This window comes from Marmota flaviventris, chromosome 18 (genome assembly GCF_047511675.1).
Source record: "Marmota flaviventris isolate mMarFla1 chromosome 18, mMarFla1.hap1, whole genome shotgun sequence".
Taxonomy (NCBI): Eukaryota; Metazoa; Chordata; class Mammalia; order Rodentia; family Sciuridae; genus Marmota; species Marmota flaviventris.
Genome location: NC_092515.1, coordinates 57,185,766 through 57,204,587, shown reverse-complemented (window position 1 = coordinate 57,204,587; position 18,822 = coordinate 57,185,766). Strand labels below are relative to the sequence as shown.

The following is an 18,822-nucleotide window of genomic DNA, read 5'->3' as shown; positions in this document are numbered from 1 at the left end:
TAAGTTTTCTACTGCTAATCACAAAGGACCACAAAATTGGTATCTTAACAAATGTAACATCTTACAGCTCTATAGAAGTCTGAAATGGGTGTTATTGGCCAAGAGCAAGGTGTCAGCAGGGCTGGCTCCTTTTGGAGGCTCTGGGGGAGACTGGTTACTTACCTTTTCCAGCCTCTAGAGGTAGTCTGCATCCCTTGGCATATGGCCCTTTCCTCTCCCACCAAAATCAGTGAGTTGAATCTGTCCCATCACATCCCACTGACTTCTTCAGTAGTTGTTTCTTCTTGTGACTTTCATTCTTTTTTCCACCTTTTCTTCCCACATTTTTTGTGGTGCTGGGTGTTGAACCTAGGGTCTTGTGCATGCTAGGCAAGCAGCTATTGCTGCACTACATTCTACTTACTCTTGGGGACCCTTATGGTCACATTGGGCCCATCCAGGTGATCTTCCAATTGCAAAGTCCCTTTGGCTCCTAGGATAACATGTGGATTCCAGGGATTATGATGTGGATGCTTTGAGGGGGGGGGAAATGATTTAGCCTCATAGTGTCTAGAATCCTGGCTGATTATGACTGCTGGCTTTTGCTTCAGTAAAACAAAATTAGTAATGCTGTCTGCTTTATGAGATTATGAAAATAAGTCAATGGGACATTTAGCACAGTGCTTGATACTTACTAAGTGTTCAATGAGCATTAGTTATTTATTCATTTTTGGAAAACTTTCAATTGACTGTGGAGGTCATTGACCCTGCACTTACTGCTGCATCTATGTCCAAGCAACATTTGAAGGGTGACCATCAAGTGCATAACTTGATGAGTTGGGTAAGCCCTTAGTACTGTCACTTTCGTAAGCAGGAGGTTGTCTGAGAAGGTCAGAGGAAGCAGTCTCAAGAGATTCCACGGTACGTAGATAATATGACTAGTGTCTTTCTTGTTCAGACTGTAGATACATATTCCAACCATGCACCAGGGAGAGCTGTGAGCCCATGGGAAAATCACCCAGGAATCTAGGCTTCTGCTGATCTAACACAGGCATTCAAGCACTGGGCAGAATACCTACTTAGCATGCACATACAGGGAAAGATGCCCTAAACCATGACTATGGCCAAAGGGAAACTAGAATCATTAAGCCCCAACAGACTTGGTGCCTCACTTGGGGATGACTGAAGTATCTGACAATTCTAAATTACATCTAAAAGCTACGTTCTCCCATTTAAGATGTCCTAAATAAAATGACATTATAAAGTATTATTTAATCTCCTTTAGTTCTGACTTTGTTTTTATATTCTGTATATTAAACCTTTTTTTACTTTTATCAAAAGTAACAGATGGTTCAGTTTTTAAGCCTCTTTACTAACAGACTGGTGTTTTCTTTCCTCCTTTGGCTACTGGCATACTCCATGGTAACTTTTCACCCTTCCTGCAACTGGAGAGTCACTTATACATTCTTATGAAGTAGTCTTAGCTTACTCATATTTTGTTCTCCTTTCTTGTATGCTTATCTGCCCAGATTTCCTCACCTTTTAATTTTATAATTGTAGAATGTTTGTGTAACATTAATCTTCTCTGGAACAAGATAGGGAATAGATTTAGATTTTAAAATGCTATTACCGAAGCATGTTATTTGGGGCTAGGGATATAGCTCAGTTGGTACAGTGCTTGCCTCACATGTACAAGGCCCCAGGTTCAATCCCCAGCACTACAAAAAAAAAAAAAAAAAAAAAAAAAAGTATGTTATTTAGTGATGTCATGAAGGATTTTCATCAAAAGTGATATACCAGTTTTTCAGTATCTTTATTTACAAATAAGTATTATAATGGTCAGTTTGGATGTTACATGTATGATAAAATGCATTATGGAAAGTATCATATTTACAATGAAACAATTATTTTATAAAAATGAGTCATTGGATATGTAACTTCCTCCAGTAACAACTTAGTGGACCCAATTCTATTCTCTGAATGGACTAATTTTATGATTCTTCTAGAAGTTCTGAGTTGGGTATAGTTCCTTTTAAGTGATCAAGGCTTAACAGAAGATCCCTAGAAAGGAACAATTGGAACTAGTCCTCCCTAGGATTGAATAGAGGCAGGAGTGGGGAAAAGGGCACTATATATGAGGCCAACAGGATCAACCACAGTGCCATATGCTTGGCTTCAGAGCATTCTGTGCTACTAAGGTCAATCCAGAGCCCAATACATATCCTGTGACCTCTCAAATGCCCACAACTGCTATATTTAGCAGGAAAAGTGGGAGAGGAGGCACAAGAAGGAAAGAATCAGTCCCAAAATTATAGGAACACTTCTACATTGTCAATACTAAGGATTAATTTCTAAAGTAAAGATTACTGCCAGAGGCTGTCCATCTAGCCATTAACTGGAATGCTTGTACACCATCACCAAGGAGCCCCTGGGTTTACAAAACTTTATACAGCTTATTTGTCTCTGATTTTAAAATAATTCATCCCCTTGTTTGGTATGCAAGTGAGCAGTGGAGAAAGTGGTGCATCTGCAATACCTGAAATACAAATAAAAAAGAAAAAGGTTATAATAATCACAGGAGCAAAGATGTAAGTCACTTTAAAAATGGTCAAGATTATAAGGTGGATTATGATTTCTCCCCCATTAATATTATTCAATAAGAGAAAAATCAAAGGCAGGTCTGTTGTTAATTGGTCTAATCTGTAAAATAAAAATAAATCGATCACTCACCAGCTGGTGCTAAGGATTTCAATGCTTCCAAAAGATGTGGGCTAGAGAATTTTATTAGGCACCGGAGGGGTTCTTTCCTCTCAGCCAAGATGCCCCCATTTAAGTCACTTTTGAACTTCGTTTCAAGCTATCAATAAATATATTTATACATGACAATTATCAGTTAGAATGGTAAAAGTATGAAATCAGATTATATATTTAATTATTGTCATCAAGAAATACAGTAATTAATGGAGAGAGAGATCATTTACTTTGCTAACTGCAAAAAATGCGAGCACTCAGCAGGATTAAGGACATCCAGCTTTAATGTGCAAAATCAGTAGTGTGTCTTGCAGCTGCAAGAATGCCAAATAGAATTTTTTTGGAGCATAGAAGGTGATATGAATATGAACATAGACTCAGAATAGGGTGATCATGATAGAAACCTTTAAGTTTTCCTAATGGTGGCAATGGGCTTGCATTAAACACCTATATCCTCTCTCCAACCCTTGTGGTAGGTAGCAACACACTTCTGGAATAAGCTACATTTGCAGTATCACTATGTAATGCCAGCAAGGCTATATAATGAGTTGTTTATTCACTTTCTTTTTTTTTAACAAGTATTTATGAGCACCAATGTGCCAAGTACTATTCTAGGTGTGGATGGGCTAGAAGGTGTAACCTCGTCCCCCCAATAGAGATCAGAGCCAGTTATACATACCCGAATTAATATGTAAGAGAATAGGCAAATACAGAATTTCAAAAGGTTTCCTTTATGAACACAGAAACTTATAATAAAAGAGATCTATTTAACTTATATTTATTATACAAAATTAAGGTGATCGATGAAAATGAAACATTTAAATTTGTTTTTTTCCACATTAAAAAGGTTTTTTTCTCTTTAAAAAATGCCAACAAGTTGCAGGTAATGTTTATGGCAACATACTACCTTATATTGTGCAAATTCTAGTTGTGGTTGAGGATAGTCTCCAAAAGATTCTTGAGTTATTCTTTGGACTCTCTCTTTTTCTACTTCATTTTCATGAATGATCCTTGAATCCACTGTAGGTGCAGGATTTTAAATTAAAACAGCCATTAGGAATATACTTCATAGTATATTATAGTATAGTATCCTCTTTATATTCCTTATAGTATCCTCTTTATATTCCTAACTTTTCAAGCTATTCATATAATTTAAAATAATGTTGCCTGTTCATTTTCTTGATTGTAATAAATTATTATGTAGGACATTTGGCAATTACAGGCTGATTAAAGAGAATTAAAATACCAGTAATTCTACCAACAAGAGATAAATACCGTTAATATTTTAGCCCAGCTCTTTTCACAATGAATAAAAAGATTGTGTGTGTGTGTGTCTGTGTATTTTTTTGAAGCCGGGATTATAAAATACAGTTTTGCATTCTGCTTTTTTGCTAACATGAAATCAACAGCACTTCCTATGCCACTGGAAAGTTATAAACATGTTGGCTTGCAACAGCTATATTGTTTCTATTTATTACTAAATCACCATAGCGTAGGAGATGGTAAAGTAAGCACTTTTTAAAACTTCATATTACACCAGGCACTTTTGTGAACTTCGGGGTCTACCTTATTAGCTACATATTCTTTTCTGTCAGGTTTTCTAGGGAGACACAGGCCATCTAAAAGTATCAGTACAGTCACTACTCTGACGTTCTCAAACCAGTACCCTGGGATTGTGGGTTCACAATCATTCAGGCCTGGGATTATGTCTGGCTCTGCCACTTCCTACCTATGTGCTTTGCCTGGAATTACTAAGATGTTCTGAAACCCAAGTTTCCCAATGAATAGCACTTGATGGAACTACTGTGAAGACTGAGGAAATAATACAGATAAACATCTTGGTATTGTGCTGGACACAAAAGAAAAGCTCAACAACTATTAGTTAGCTGTTGTTTTTGTTATTAGATATCATTCTAGGAAATTCATAAGGAGACATATGGTAGCTTGCCTTTCTTCTTTCAACAAATATTTAATTTTCAGTTTTTCTGAAAGCAATAAATAGTTTTGAATCAGAATCTGAGTACATGTGTCATTACTGAGTAACAAAAATCTGAAAAGGGAATAATGCACTTCCAAATTTCAGTTTCATATGAAAACATACATACTATTTACATCTAGTCCCAGGCATCTTTCCTGTAGAGGTGTTGTAGAGTTGTGATTTTCAAAGGTCTAGAGAGGGGGGAGAAATAAAGAATATTTATCTAATTTTAAACCTTAAAGTACAGATATTAATTGGATTTAATATGTGAATGTATGCTAAATCTTTATTTTTTTTCAACAAAAGGACATCTGAGGCTACTTCCTGGCTGAGCTAAGCACTGCCCCTAATACAGGATGCTGGCAGACTGTCTGGTGGGGCCTGCAGCCTGGCTGTCTTGTTTGAGGAACTCTGTAATTTTTGATCATAAAAGTAAATTTGGAAGAAGTACAGGTATGATCTGACTTGTTTCCATCTTTCTGTGTTTTGTATTTCCCAGTTTAAAATTTGCATTGTAATCTCAATTTTCAGTGGGAGTGCAGAAGCTAAGGAATCAGAGACACTGACGTTTTAGCTTTCCAACTCTATCTTCATAAGCCTAACAAATTTACCGAGATCCCATTTGTGAAAATAACTGTCCTACTGTGAGTCTGAATCTCTAGAAGCTCTTCTCCCATCTTTCCCTACCGAAGCCACTGTTTTTATAATTAATATTTGAATATGTGAATTTCCTTAGGAATCAAACTGTCATAACAGAACAATTGGTATCAATTTGGTGGGAGGAGGGGGGACAGCTGGGAGAGAAAATTCTACACTTCTTCACATTGGATTTTCTTCCTTAAAGAGAGACTTGCAGAGCCATCACTTCTTTCTACCAAGAACAGATGAGAACACAGAAAGATAACATCTGTAAGGACTCAAAGACACATAGAGCATTGACCACCCCCCTACACACCAGCAAACATTTGCCACACACACAGGAAAATCCCAGAGCCTGTGAGTAAGGACAGATCCATCTTTGTCATTAAAGAACAACCACATATTTAAATAATTTTAACAAATAAATCAATGTGGGACTCGATAAATCCATGCTTTCCCTTTAATTTCAACCCATGTCACCTGCTTAACTGGTGAAACAAAAATTATGTTTCGATTTTGCATAAGAGTAATATATTTAGCTTCAAAAGACAGCATCAAGTTACTCTAAGGAGAAAATAAATTCTAATCAGAACGGCTGATTTGGAAACTGGGATCTAACAGACTCCAATAACAAATGAGTGACATAAAACGTGATACAATAAATTTATACAATAAATAAAAAGATGATATTTATTTATACAATAAATAAAAAGACGATAGTGAGAAATTATTTTGTTTTTGTTCACGTTAACTAACTGAAAGTGTTCTCCATTTCATTAATTTATAAAGTGATCTGTTGCAGGTGGAATCCCACCTGCACATTCATTCTGTTTCTAATGTGATTCAACATTAAAAATGGAGTTGCTGATTGGCTTACCCGATCATACTGTTTAAAAACAATAGCCTTGAGAGAGTCCAGGTGTCGGCTTCTCAGATCCATTTTCACAATCTGATGGTGTTTGCTAGCAACTGTCAGTGCCTTGGATTGAAAATGAGCAATGCTATTAGGATTACTGTTGCCTTGCTTATAATATTTGTCAAGGTTAAATATAGAGGCTACAATCAGTGAACAGTTCCCACTAAAAAGTGAAAAGAAATGGTCAGTTTAAACAAAAATGTGGTCATTGGCATTAAAGATTCTCATACAGGCAGGCAGTTTTAGAAACGTGATCCTATTTATCCTGTTCAGACTTAAAATGAAAAATACTCAAAAGTTTTAGAATACTAGTCATCCAATGCTACAAGAGATTCTCATGCAAAAATAAAAATATATATACTTTAGGAGAACCACTGAAGAAAAAGCTGTGTATTAAATGCAGTTTACAAGAGCTTCCTGTCACTTGGAAAACAAGTTAGAAGGCTGAAACAGAATTACTTGAATAAGGTAATTTACCTGGCCTAGAGGGTAGAGATAAGTTTGTCTTAAGATACACAGTAAAAATGAACGTTATCCTTTTTTTAAGATATTTATTTTTTAGTTGTAGTTGGACACAATACCTTTATTTTATTTATTTTTATATGGTGCTGAGGATCGAACCCAGAGTCTCGCATGAGCAAGGCGAGTGCTCTACCACTGAGCCACAACCCCAGCCCTGAACATTATCCTTTGGAGTGATATTTAAATTACTTGTAGCAGGGTGCACTCACCTGGCTGTAAGTGGATGATTGTCCACTATGTATCCTGAATGAAGAAATCCCAAATGTAAAGAAGTAGAATTAAGTGTTAGAGGGAATAAAAGCAAGCAGCAGTCCATCTGCCGTCCAATAAACCACCAAGGATCTTAAGTGACAGGCAATACACCCTGTATTGCCTACGGCTTTTGTATTCCATGACAGTCTAGTGGGTAGTACTCCACTCAGCTCTGCCAGACACAGGTGTACAAGGAGATGAAGCAGCCAGGATGATGGAGTTGCTGCCTTCCAACCAGATGAAGTGGGAGCTCTAGAACAATGGGAGGTGCTATGGTTGTTATGAATGCTAAAAGGGGCAGTAGCAGTTGCCAGGCCAATTTAGGGATGGCTCATTTTGGGGAAAGACGTGAAAAAGTCCGTAATATGCAATGCAGAACCACAAAAAGTGGGATGCTCTAGACAAAAGCTGCATCTTAGGTCACAGCAATCTTCTTATGCACAAAATGTGGGGACAATGATTATGAATGTCAATAATGGTGCTTAGTAGACACATTGTAAGTCAGAAAAAAAAAATCACTGTATGTAACCAATGGAAATGTTCTGTTAAGTTAGAACACAAATTACAGAACCACATGTACCACCCTGGCTTTTGTAATAAAACATCTTTTGAAATGAAATAGAAAACTAATAAGTTATTTTGGATGAATGGGAATTAAGGGGGTATTGAAGTTTTAAAGACTTTTTAGTGTTGATTGTATTTGTTTTTTACTTCTTTAGTTCCAAACTAATACCTGATGCCACATTTCTACTTGTAGATAAAAATGCTTTCCTGCTCCTTATTTTAGAATGGAATTAAATGCAGTATTCTATATCAAATGCTTATTGAGTGGTTTAAATCCATACAGACTTTGAGATGAGGATAATAGAAGGTTACAGCTAATAGTAATTTGTTCCATACCTGACCCAGAAGGGGCATAATGCTCTTCAGTCTGGAGGAGGTGAAGGCGTAGGGAGTCTGGGGGTAATGCACCACATATGTAGGTTTGTATTGGTTCGGCTTTGTACACTGTGTTCCCCAGGCAATTCGGATCCAGATTGCATTCTCCTCAGCATCTCTGAAGCTGATTGTCACCTTATTGAGAAAAGATTTCTTAAGTTTCTTGGTTAAATCTTATGTGACACCAACTACAGATGTTTTTTAGGAACAAATAATATTACTAATTTGGCATGCAGGTTGATACCAGGTGCAATGGTGCATGCCTGAAGTCCCAGTGATTTGGGAGGCTGAGGCAGGAGGATTAAATCAGAGGCCTGCCTCAGCCATTTGGTGAGATTGCCTTAAAATCTGAAAAAGAGGATGGGTATGTAGGTCAGTGGTAGAGTGCCTTTGGGATCCCCATTCCTGTGGGGGGGGTGGATTTTTTTTTTTTTTTTTTTTTTTTTTGAGGCCTGGTAATTTTTCTCCTACTTTTGAAAGTATTTTGGGAATCCTTGGGAAAACATTTTTATTGTTTTAGTAAGACACATTTATATCTTGCAAAGTCTTGTGGAAGAAAATATTTCTTAAAATCCTACAATAAGGATATGACATTTTAAGTTTTTCCCTTCTTCCTTCCCTTGGTTTTGTGGTGCTGGGGACAGAATCCAGGGACTCATACATACCATGCAAGCTCTACAACTAAGCTTTATACCAGCCTGACATTGCAATTTTTCCATAATTTCTTGGAGTTGTCCCGAAAGTGTTCTTCCACATATAAAGGTTTATAAAGACAATTTTACAAATGAGATAGCACAGACCTAGTGCACACTATAAAGCTGAGTAGTAAGATTTCTATGTAGTAATGGCTCTTACACATTTAGCTCAGAAGCTAAAAAGTACTTAAGGAATGTTAAATGACAAGAATATAGGAAGTTCTACTTGGTTTTCAGGTGTAGATAAATAAACTTGGAAATAAGATTACTAGCTGGACTGGAATTTAATAGCCCACCCCCAGTTCATCAGCTTGCCCCAGTCAACTTCCCCTTGGGCTGAGCCTGGAAAGGAGGAACTCGAGACAGGTACACATGGCTTGCCTGCTCTGTTCCTCTCTTGCAGATCTTACTACAGGAAAAACAAGTTGTTACATGGAGGCTGCTGGTGCTAGCAAACTCTGCCCCCTTGAATCTGGCTGCTTTCCCAAATCCCCTTGGTGCAGGAGACAAGGAGTTCTACCATCTGGGGTGTGGAGGTGCAAACCTTGGTTGGCTCCCTTGGCAGCTCAGTGGACCTCTGTCAGCTAGAATAGAAGGGGGTCTTAACTCTGGAGAGCTTCTTTGCTTCCCATTACAAAAGCAACAATGCTTGTAAAATCAAGGGTGCTCCAGAGTTGTGCTGACCATATCAGAGCCACGTGGGATTATTTAAAGGAAATTCATTAAAGTTTCACAAGATGAAATGTTCAGTTGCTCAGCCATAGTAGCCATATCTCGAGTGCCTAGCAGCTCTGTATAGCTACTAGCTACTATACTGGACAATGGTGACAGAGAAGATTTCATCACTGTAGTTCTTTTGGATGGCACTGCTCCAGAGAAAGAAGCATCAGGCCCCGAATGCACAGATGAGGGGAATTTAAAAACTACCTAAAGTGTTTGTCTTTGATACAGAGTAAAACATTATGGAACATGACTAATTCAGTTTCTTACAAATAAAAAAAACCCAAGACAGTAGCAGAAATGTCATTAAACTGAATTTTATGCTTACATTTTTCAATGCTCTCTGAAGAATTTTCTTAAATGAACGTTTGAATTGTTCCATGTCAAAAAGGTCAACATCTTCATCTATCAAAGTGAAAAGAAAAATTAAGGGAGTTACAATGTATTAAAAAAAATATATTTGCAAAGGACCCCAAAGCTAAGCATCTTGTGCAGACTTGGATCAAGAATGATCAGATCACACAGGGGCTTCCACTATCCGTGACATGGCACCATGTAGCAGTCTCCTCATTTCAAAAGAAAGTTAAGAGGTCACACTGCTGTTCATCTAAAATTGTCAAGCTATCAAACCCAAATGTTCAATTTAAAATAGAAAATATTACCTGGTTCTTTACTCATCTGAAAAACATCCCAAACTTTTTGGTGCCGATGTACTTGAGTATCTGAGAAAAGAAGGGCTTATTTATATTGTATCTTAGGACTTTGAACTAATGTGCTTATAAATACATATTTTCAATAATATAACTGAAGGAAAAAAAATTGTAATTCACAAGTTGAGTGATTCTTATCCAAAATAAACTTTATATGGATTAAATTTAATTTTTTTAAGAGAGAGAGAGAGAGAGAGAGAGAGAGAGAATTTTTAATACTTTTTTTTCAGTTTTCGGTGGACTCAATATCTTTATTTTATTTTTATGTGGTGCTGAGGATCGAACCCAGTGCCCCACACATGCCAGGCAAGTGCATTACCCCTTGAGCCACATCCCCAGCCCAATTAAATTTAATTTAAACAAACAAATCCTAATTATCAATTCAAACCAACCTAGATAATACAGTTCAGTTCCATCACTTATTCTTAGAGCATTTATTATACCCACACAAATCCACTCCACATAATACAGAATTTCTCTGTGTGACAGAGGAACGGACTCACCCTGCCTTCTTCCTTCCAAGGCACTCATACTACCTGATATTACATATTCAGGCATTCATTTATATACTACCTGTCTACCCAGCTAGATTCTCATGGAAATGAGGGCCTCATTCAACTCTGGTCCTAGATCTAAGCACTGGGGCATAAAGCCTTCCGTGTGCATCTGAGAAGGAAGGGATGAATGTGCCAAGGTATTCTTTAGGAGTGCAAACTTGGGAAATGACCTAGAAAGTTAGCATGTTCAGACCTAGACCATCCCTGCACTGACCTCCCTGTGTCAACCCAGACCAGGCTTCCTCCATCCCACACAGAGGGGTGTGAGCACCAGCACTCCCGGGCCCCACCTTACACTGCTTCTGGCACTTGCTTTTCTCCCCTTTTCTTGGGTTCAGCATCCATTCTCTTTTGGTGCCTGGATATCCCCTTGCCCGCCTTCCCCTCCCATTATGGCAATGGGCCTAACAATTCCCACTTGATGACCTGCTTTTGTCTAAAGCAAGGGTAAACAGGCACACTGTAGTGCCTGCTCAAGAGATAGCACCCTAAGGTCTTTTTTCTTCTAGTACACTCTTCCTTGGTCCTGTGGTTCACAATAGAGATGTCTGCTAGTTGGTCTCTAAATAAGGTGGGTGTAACAATAGGCATAAAAATTCTTTGTTAATGCCATTAAACAGTATCTAAAGGTTCATGAAACGAATGGCAAGGACTTAAATACAAAGGAAAATATTTCTTATTGAAAGAGAACACAGGCTAGACTAGTCCTTGGCTTCTGTGACAAATGTTATCCACCTGCGGGTGAAACTTCTAGGCTTCTCCTCTAGTCTCACGAGCAGACATATGTGCTTCCACTCGCTCCCCTCAGGCTGCCTGAAAGCCCCTTCAGTTTGAATCCTGGTATTCCTTGCCCCACCAAACCCTCTGTCGCCTCCCTACCACTTCACCTAGGCCACAATCCTCTCATTTGTATCTCTCCAAAAGACTCCCACAGGCCCTCTACATCCTCTCTGGTCTCTGTGCTGTAACTACTTCTTTCCTGCTCATAATCCTTCAAAGACTTTGCATTATTCTTAGGATACAGACTGAAATCTTTCCAAAGGCCTCTCAGTTTTTATTAACAGACTCCCCTCCCTGAACCCTTGAGCCCAGTTGGACCCTTCTCCTGAAGCACTGAGCTTTTACTACCCACCTTCTCTCTGCTCCTAGGTATACTCTCTCTTGTTCCTACCCTTTCCCCTCTTGCTCTTTAACCTCCCTTCTCACCTTTGCCTGGTTAGTGCTAACTCATCCTTTGGATCACAACTTAAATAGTGTTACCTCAGGAAGTTTCCCTAAACCCCTGCAGAACAGTGGGCCCCACTGTGCTCTCATAAACCTAGTATGTATTTTGGTGAACTGTTTAACCTCTCTCTTCAACTGACTATGGCATCTAAGGAAGTGTCACCCTTTCTGCTGACCATTGCCTAGCATACTTCTTGGTACACAATAAGTGCTTAATATTTAAATAAATGAACGAGAAAAGGGAACTATGTGGATACACATTTGTGGCTTAGAATCCAACTGTTGGAAATGAGACAAATAAAATCAGAGGCAAGTACTCTAAGTAGATTCAGTTATGTCACAGTTGGAGCAAAGTGTTAATAAAGATGACATATGATACACTTCCCTGTCATAGAACTAACCAGTAAATACCAGGGCCTGCTCTAAATACTTGTTGTGCACTCTCTTATTTGCAATCCTCACTACAACCTTATGTGATATTATCATTGCTATTCAGATTTGTCAAGTAGAAATACTGAGACACAGGAATGTTAGCCACTTCCCCCCACCCCCACCCCCAACCCCATGCTCACAGAGAGGCAGTGATGGAGCCATGAAACCAACCCAAGGAATATGGCCCTGTGGTCCACGTTCTTGGCCCCACATTGATAAAAAGCCAAAACCAAAACCAAAAACATATTTCTCAAAACAAAATCCAAGAAATAGAAGGGCAGAAAGGTGAGAAGCTACATTGTAATAACAAATTCTCAAAAATGTATTTTCAAATTCTACAATAATATAAAGCCCAACAAATATTTTTTGCTTATGATGTGCCAGTTTCTGTGCCAGGAATCCACACATTCTCACTGATTTCTCACAACAGTCCTTGAAGTAGGTACTGCTCAGCTCCATTTACTTAGAAGTCAAGGTTTAGAGAAGTGAGACAACTTGGAAAAGGGTACGAGACAAGTAAGTGGCAGAGCTAGGACTGGACACCAGGTTCCCTTGACTCTAGAATTTGCATCCATATGCACACAGTTGCCTCTGATAAAACTGGCTGAGTAAATACAAATCATCAAAACTTACAAATGATGTCTAAAAGGGCTGCATCGTTTACACTCGCACTCTTCTCCTGGAAAAGGATAAAGAGTTAGGAAATGAGACAGGCTTGGTGCTACCCCCTTAAAGCACACTTTAGGACAGGTTAGAACAGACTTAGCATGCCCTCCGCACTCCACTGACCACCTGTCTCTCATCCACTTTCTCCTGTTCACCAACAGACAAACCTGATTCTGGTTGTAGTCCAGGCACTTAACAGCTATTCTCCCAGAATTTATCCTCTATCACTTTAAAAAAAAATACATATTTTCAGTTGGAGATGGACACAATGCCTTTAATTTTTATCTATTTGTACATAGTGCTGAGGATTGAACCCAGTGCCTCACACGTGCTGGGCAAGCGCTCTATCACTGAGCTACAACTCCACCCTCTCCCTATCACTTTTAACTTTTTGTTCGTTTATTTTTGGTGTCATGGATTTTTAAAAATCAACTTGATTAAGGTATAATTAACATAACACTAAGCTGCACATATTTAAGCTTAAAATTTATAAATTTGGACTTATGAATATACCCATAAAAATGTCATCACAATTTAGACAGAGAACACATCCACCAATCCCTGATATATATATATCTTTTTTACTCCCCTTGCCCTTTTTCTTGGTGTCTTTCTTATCCTCCCCTTTCACCCTTCTCAGTCCTCACCTCTCACTCCCACCCCTGGTTAAGACTACCACTGATCTGCTTTGCCACCACACATCTGTATGCATTTTCTGGAGTTCCATATGGACTCCATTTCTAACATGTCTGTACTCGTCTGTGTGTTACTGGGGATCAAGTCCAGTGGCTCCACCACTAGATTCCATGCCCAGCTCTGTTTATTCTTTGTCTCACTAAGTTGCCGTTGCCCATGCTAGTTTCAAACTTGTGATGCTCCTGCTCCAGCCTCCTGATTAGCTGGGATTATAGGTGTGTGCCACTGTGCCCAGCTTTGGCTGCTTTTATTCAGCATAATGATTTGATACCTAACCATATTTGTTCATCTATGAATGATTCATTTCTTTTTTACTGCTTAGTATTCTGCTGCATAGACTGATCATCATTTGTTCATCTATTTATATGCTGATGGACATCTGAATTGTTTCCAGATTTTGGCTATTATGAACACTGCTATATAAGTGTATATATATTTGTGTGAACATGTTTTCATTTCTCTTGAGTAAATAAATGCCTAGGAGTGGAATGGCTGAATCCATGGTATGCATTCACTTTAATTTTTAAAGAAACTTCCAAACTGATTTCCATGGTGGCTGTACCATTTGTATTCCCACCAGGAGTGTGACAGTTCTAGTTCCTCCACATATCAGCTACCAATAGAAGTATGATCAACCTTAAACTCTAGCAATTCCAATATATTGGGATATTTGGGGGTTTTAAATTTCATTTTTCTAAAGATTAATGACTTTGCACATCTTTTCTTTGCTCATTTGCCATCCATGAGTCTTCATGGGACAGTATGTGTTGAATTAAATCTTTTGCCCATTTAAAAAATTGGGTCATTTTCTTATTATGGAGTCCTGAGAAATTTTTTATTCCTGCAGTGCTGGGGACTAAACCTAGGGCCTCATGGATGCGAGGAGAAGTACTCTACACTGAGCTACTCACCCAGCTGGAGTTTTTAGAATTTTTTTATATGCTATAGATACAGACTTTTATCAGATGACTTGAAAAATAGTTTCCACCAGTCTGTGGACTTGTCTTTAGTTCTTTTAACAATACTATTCAAAGAAAAAGTCATTAATTATGGGAACATGTAGTCTGTCAACTTTTTTTCTTTTTGAATTATGTTTCTGGCATTGTACCTAAGAAATCTTTGACTAGTCTAATGACACAAAGATTTTTCTCCTGTTTTCTACTACATGTTTTAAGATTTTAGGTATTACGTTCAGGTCTTAGATCCATTTCGAAGTGTGTGTGTGTGTGTGTGTGTGTGTGTATAACTTCAGTCCTTTTTCTTTTAAATATATGAATATCCAACTACTGCAGCACCATTTATTGAAAAGATTATCCCTTCTTCACAGAATTACTCTTTTTAAACTGATCAATAATACTTTAATTAAAAGTTCTTGGCAATTAATTTTTACATACTGATTAATTTTTATATATTGCTGAATCCATTAGATCTAATACCTTTTCATTTTTCATATTGTTGTTCTGTTTTCCAGCATCCTAAATTTTGTTGACATCTCTTATCTCCTGTGGTCTCCCTTTATTTCTGGCCTTGGAGAGTTATGCTTCAAAATAATAAATCTTTCTTAATGACTTGTAAATATTCTTTTTAAGTTTTAAAATCAGTTTCTTCAACTCTAAGGGAAGGAAGAAAGAAAGGAGCAGCATGCTGCTGTTCAAGCTGAGCCTTTTTTCCTGCAGGTCAGCCAAGTGCTACATGGTTAAGCTGCAGCCCCTGCCCTGAGTCTGATTTTCAAACACTGTTACCTCACACAGCCCAACCAAGTCCTGAACCAGACATTCCTTTCTCTGCCGGAAGTTTATGGTCTGAAGTTGGTTTTCAGATAAAAAATCCCAGGCTTTTAAGATTGTCATCATTTCATTCATGGGGATTTTCAAGATGGTCCTCCTGATAAATTCAGCAACAGTCTCATCCATCTCTTTGGCACTTCAACAAAACAGAAACAAAAAGAGCACAACAAAGTATCAATCAAATATTGAAGTTTAACTAAACCGTGAGTTTTTCAGTATCATATTTCTAGCTAGGATTTTGCTTTGGAGCTCAAATATCCAAATGTTTTCCCCCTTTTAGCCACTCTGCAAACAAAGGATTTAACATTTTTTTAAAAAGGTATTTAAATATACCTTAGAGTTTTATAAAAATAGGTTTCTTCCCCACGGGTTCATATCCTGCAACTTTGATCCCCAATGTAATAGTAATGAGAGTTGGTGAATCTTCAAGAGGTGGAGGCCTAATGTAAGGTACATTGGTCACTGGGCCAACATCTTCAGAAATGATTAATGTCTTCTCATGGCAGCAGGTCAGGTCTCAGACTGGATGAGTTCCCTTAAGAGTGTGTTGTTCTAAAGTGAGTCTGGCTTTCCCCACTTGCTCTCTTGCTGCTTCTCTAGCCATCTGATCTCTCTTCTGTATGTGTTGCTTTCCTCTAATACATGCTGCCATGAAGCTTTCCACCATGCTGTGATGCAGCCAAGTAGCTCTCACCAGAGGCCACACTATGGTGGACTTTCAATCTCTAAACTGTGAGCTAAACAAACCTCTCTGTTTTATTAAGTAGGCAGTCTCAGATATTTTGTTATGGCAACTCAAAAGAGACTAAGAAAGCACTATTGCTCCTTTCTTGGCTAGAGTACTCTGATCTTTTGATAGAAAAGATATGTAAATCATTCTTTCATTCACTGACTCATGTAACCCATTTCTGAGCACTGTATGGTAGGAATTTCTCAGTATTGGGATAGTTATATTTTTAGCCAGGAAAAAAAACACCCATGGAACATCCATTCTATTGAGCACAGAGACAACAGGAAAATCACAAAATATGTTAAAAGAGGAAAATTCTCTGGAGAAAACAGAATAGTGAGGAGTGAGTAAAGAGAAAATTAGGCCATATAGAGGTGATGACATTTGAGGCAATCCTTGGAGGACAGGGAGTGAGTCATGCAGTGGAAGAACCTTCTAGGATGAGAGAAGAACAAATGCAAAAGTCCTGAGGCCTATGGACTTCAAGGAACAGTGTGGACAGAATTAGGACCATGAAAACAAGAGTCTAACTTGTTGACTTGCCTAGATAGAGGACCACCCTCCATTAAGGTCAAGACTAGAATGTTCACCATGATCTCTAAGGTCCTGTATTGTCTGGTCCTTGCTTTCTTAGCTTCTGAGTTCCAGCTACACTGGCCTCTTAGTTCTTACAAGACAGAATGACCCCTCGGGTTATGTGCCATTGTACCTGCAATTATCCCTGCCCAGAAGATTCTTTTTGTATTCACTCATATTCATGGGATTTCCTGTTGTAATTCAGGTATGTTAGCTTCCTTCTGCTGTAACAAATACCTGAAATAAACAACTTATAAAAACCAAAGATTCATTTTGGCTCACGGTTTCATTCCATGGGCTTGGCACGTGGCTCTGGGCCTGGGATAGCACAGGACATCATGGAGTGTCTGGCAGAGATCTTTTCATCTCATGGAGGCTGGGAAGCAAATAGAGAGGGAGAGTGTCTGGATCCTCGTCCCCCAGTAAAGACAACCCCCAATGACCTAACTTGCTTTCAGGAGTTCCCACCCTTTTCTATCTCAGCCCAATTCCCTTGAAGTCCCCAGGCCTCAGCTCCTGAAGATTTCACCACCTGCCAACAGTGCCTTAGGCTGGCAACCAAGCCTTTAGCATGTGGACCTTTGGGGGACATCTGCGATCCATATCACAATATCAGGTCTCAGCTTGGATGGTTTATCCGCAGACTTGTTCTGAGGACCCAATCAAAATTATTTCCCTATTTCCATTGCTTATTGTCTTTACAGTACTATCTGAAATTAACTATATTGTTTTATTGTACCTATGATATTTTATTATGCCCCAGGGCACTATGCCTATTTATTCATAGCTATAACATTAAAATGCACAACAGCTTCTGCCCACTCAGTCATTCAAGTCAGTCCAAGAACCTTCTCACATGTACCGGATAAATACTGTGGAACAAATAACTAGACACTATCCCTAAGCAACATGCCTGAGATACAACCTGGGAAGGATTTGGGTTCAACAATTAGTGAAATATCAAACCAGCTTCCCCTATTAGGAACACTTGGGAGGGTTCTTAAAAATGAAGATGCCTGGGGTCCACTAAATAGAATTGGGGGAGGGCACATGTAAGTAAGGTTGGAGATTTAACATTTTTTAAGAAGCACATCAGATGATTCTTAATCTTAGGTCAATTTTGCAGAATGCCATTCTAAAGAACTCTGGTAAAAAGATCACACAATCTCACCAGCAAAATTAGAAAATCCTTTAACACACTTTCCCCGTGACGACCTTTAAAATTTGTCTACTTCCTAGTGCTTTTCGCACAGTGTTCGACATAGAGCAGGTACTTAAGGTGTATTTGTTGAATAAATAGATCAGAAAAAGATCCTAAGTAACATTCCTGTACACATGCACTGCTGCAGCAGAGCGCATACGTGTGAAACGAGAGATTGCGTGAACAAAAACGACGGAAGCGAAGGGGAACTAAACACCAAAACAAAATCTCAACTCCAGGCACCTTAGAAACCCACAGCTGAACGCAGCGTCTTCCGCCACGTGACCTCAGCGCGGATTGAAAGCAGATTTGCGCTTTACGCAAGGTCCCGCCCCGCGGCGGGCGGAAGTGAGGTCACCCGCCCTCTTCTACCTCAGTCCAATCCAAAGGCCCCACCTCCTGGCCAAGACCCAGAGCCAAACCAGGGCCTTCGGACGTGCGGCAGTCGCAGAAAAGGCTCCCTGGAGGTCTGGGGTCTGGCTTATCCGAGGCTCTCACCACCCTCCGGCCCGATCTCAGGCCTCCAGGGCTGTCTTACCGACCCACATCGCCAGCAGTCCGCTCAGCAGCGGTGCCCGCCGAGGCGCCTTCAAAGCCACCAATGGCAGTTCCCGCCGCCTGCAGGCTCCGCCCCTGGACCGCACATTTTGTCCTGCGCCCGGGGCACGGACGCCCGCGAGGGCCGCGACGGGAGCGAGGCTGGGTGAACCCGTGGCACTTTCCTCGGGAGAGGAGGTTGTGGATATGCGGGGGGCTCGGCCACGAAGCCCGCTTCCTTCACTGGTTGGCCGCACGGGCGCTGTAGTGCTGGTGGACACGCTCTCTTTCCCCCTTGGCGTCGCGGGATGGGCA

At 39.4% G+C, this 18,822-nt stretch overlaps 1 protein-coding gene across 8 annotated transcripts; it reads right to left on the bottom strand.

Annotated features, from left to right (window-relative positions):
- Positions 1 to 1,768: 1,768 nt before the first annotated feature.
- Positions 1,769 to 18,792, bottom strand: Cenpn (centromere protein N). 8 transcript variants are annotated; one of them, XM_027933105.3, is made up of 12 exons: positions 18,509 to 18,672; positions 17,052 to 17,145; positions 15,419 to 15,599; positions 12,948 to 12,993; positions 10,054 to 10,113; positions 9,720 to 9,796; positions 7,938 to 8,111; positions 6,225 to 6,326; positions 4,836 to 4,899; positions 3,638 to 3,750; positions 2,710 to 2,836; positions 1,769 to 2,515 (listed from the first exon to the last, which is right to left on the bottom strand). In XM_027933105.3, exons 2-12 carry the CDS (start codon positions 17,057 to 17,059, stop codon positions 2,433 to 2,435), a joined length of 1,035 nt encoding a protein of 344 aa, XP_027788906.1. In that variant the 5' UTR covers positions 17,060 to 17,145; positions 18,509 to 18,672; the 3' UTR covers positions 1,769 to 2,432. The 8 variants fall into 8 exon arrangements, with proteins under 8 accessions (XP_027788906.1, XP_027788907.1, XP_071461031.1 ...); XM_027933106.3 differs by lacking the exon at positions 18,509 to 18,672 and adding an exon at positions 18,367 to 18,471; XM_071604930.1 differs by lacking the exon at positions 18,509 to 18,672 and adding an exon at positions 18,214 to 18,236.
- Positions 18,793 to 18,822: the final 30 nt, after the last annotated feature.

Bases quoted from the DNA above. Each gene is read 5' to 3' on its own strand.
- Cenpn (XM_071604929.1), bottom strand. From the start codon at position 16,952: ATGAATATGAGTGAATACAAAAAGAATCTTCTGGGCAGGGATAATTGC. The intron at 8,112-9,719 runs GTAAGCATAAAA...TTTCTCAATAAG, and splicing joins TTCAGAGAGCATTGAAAAAT to GTGACAATCAGCTTCAGAGA. The intron at 2,516-2,709 runs GTGAGTGATCGA...TTTGTATTTCAG, and splicing joins GAAATCCTTAGCACCAGCTG to GTATTGCAGATGCACCACTT.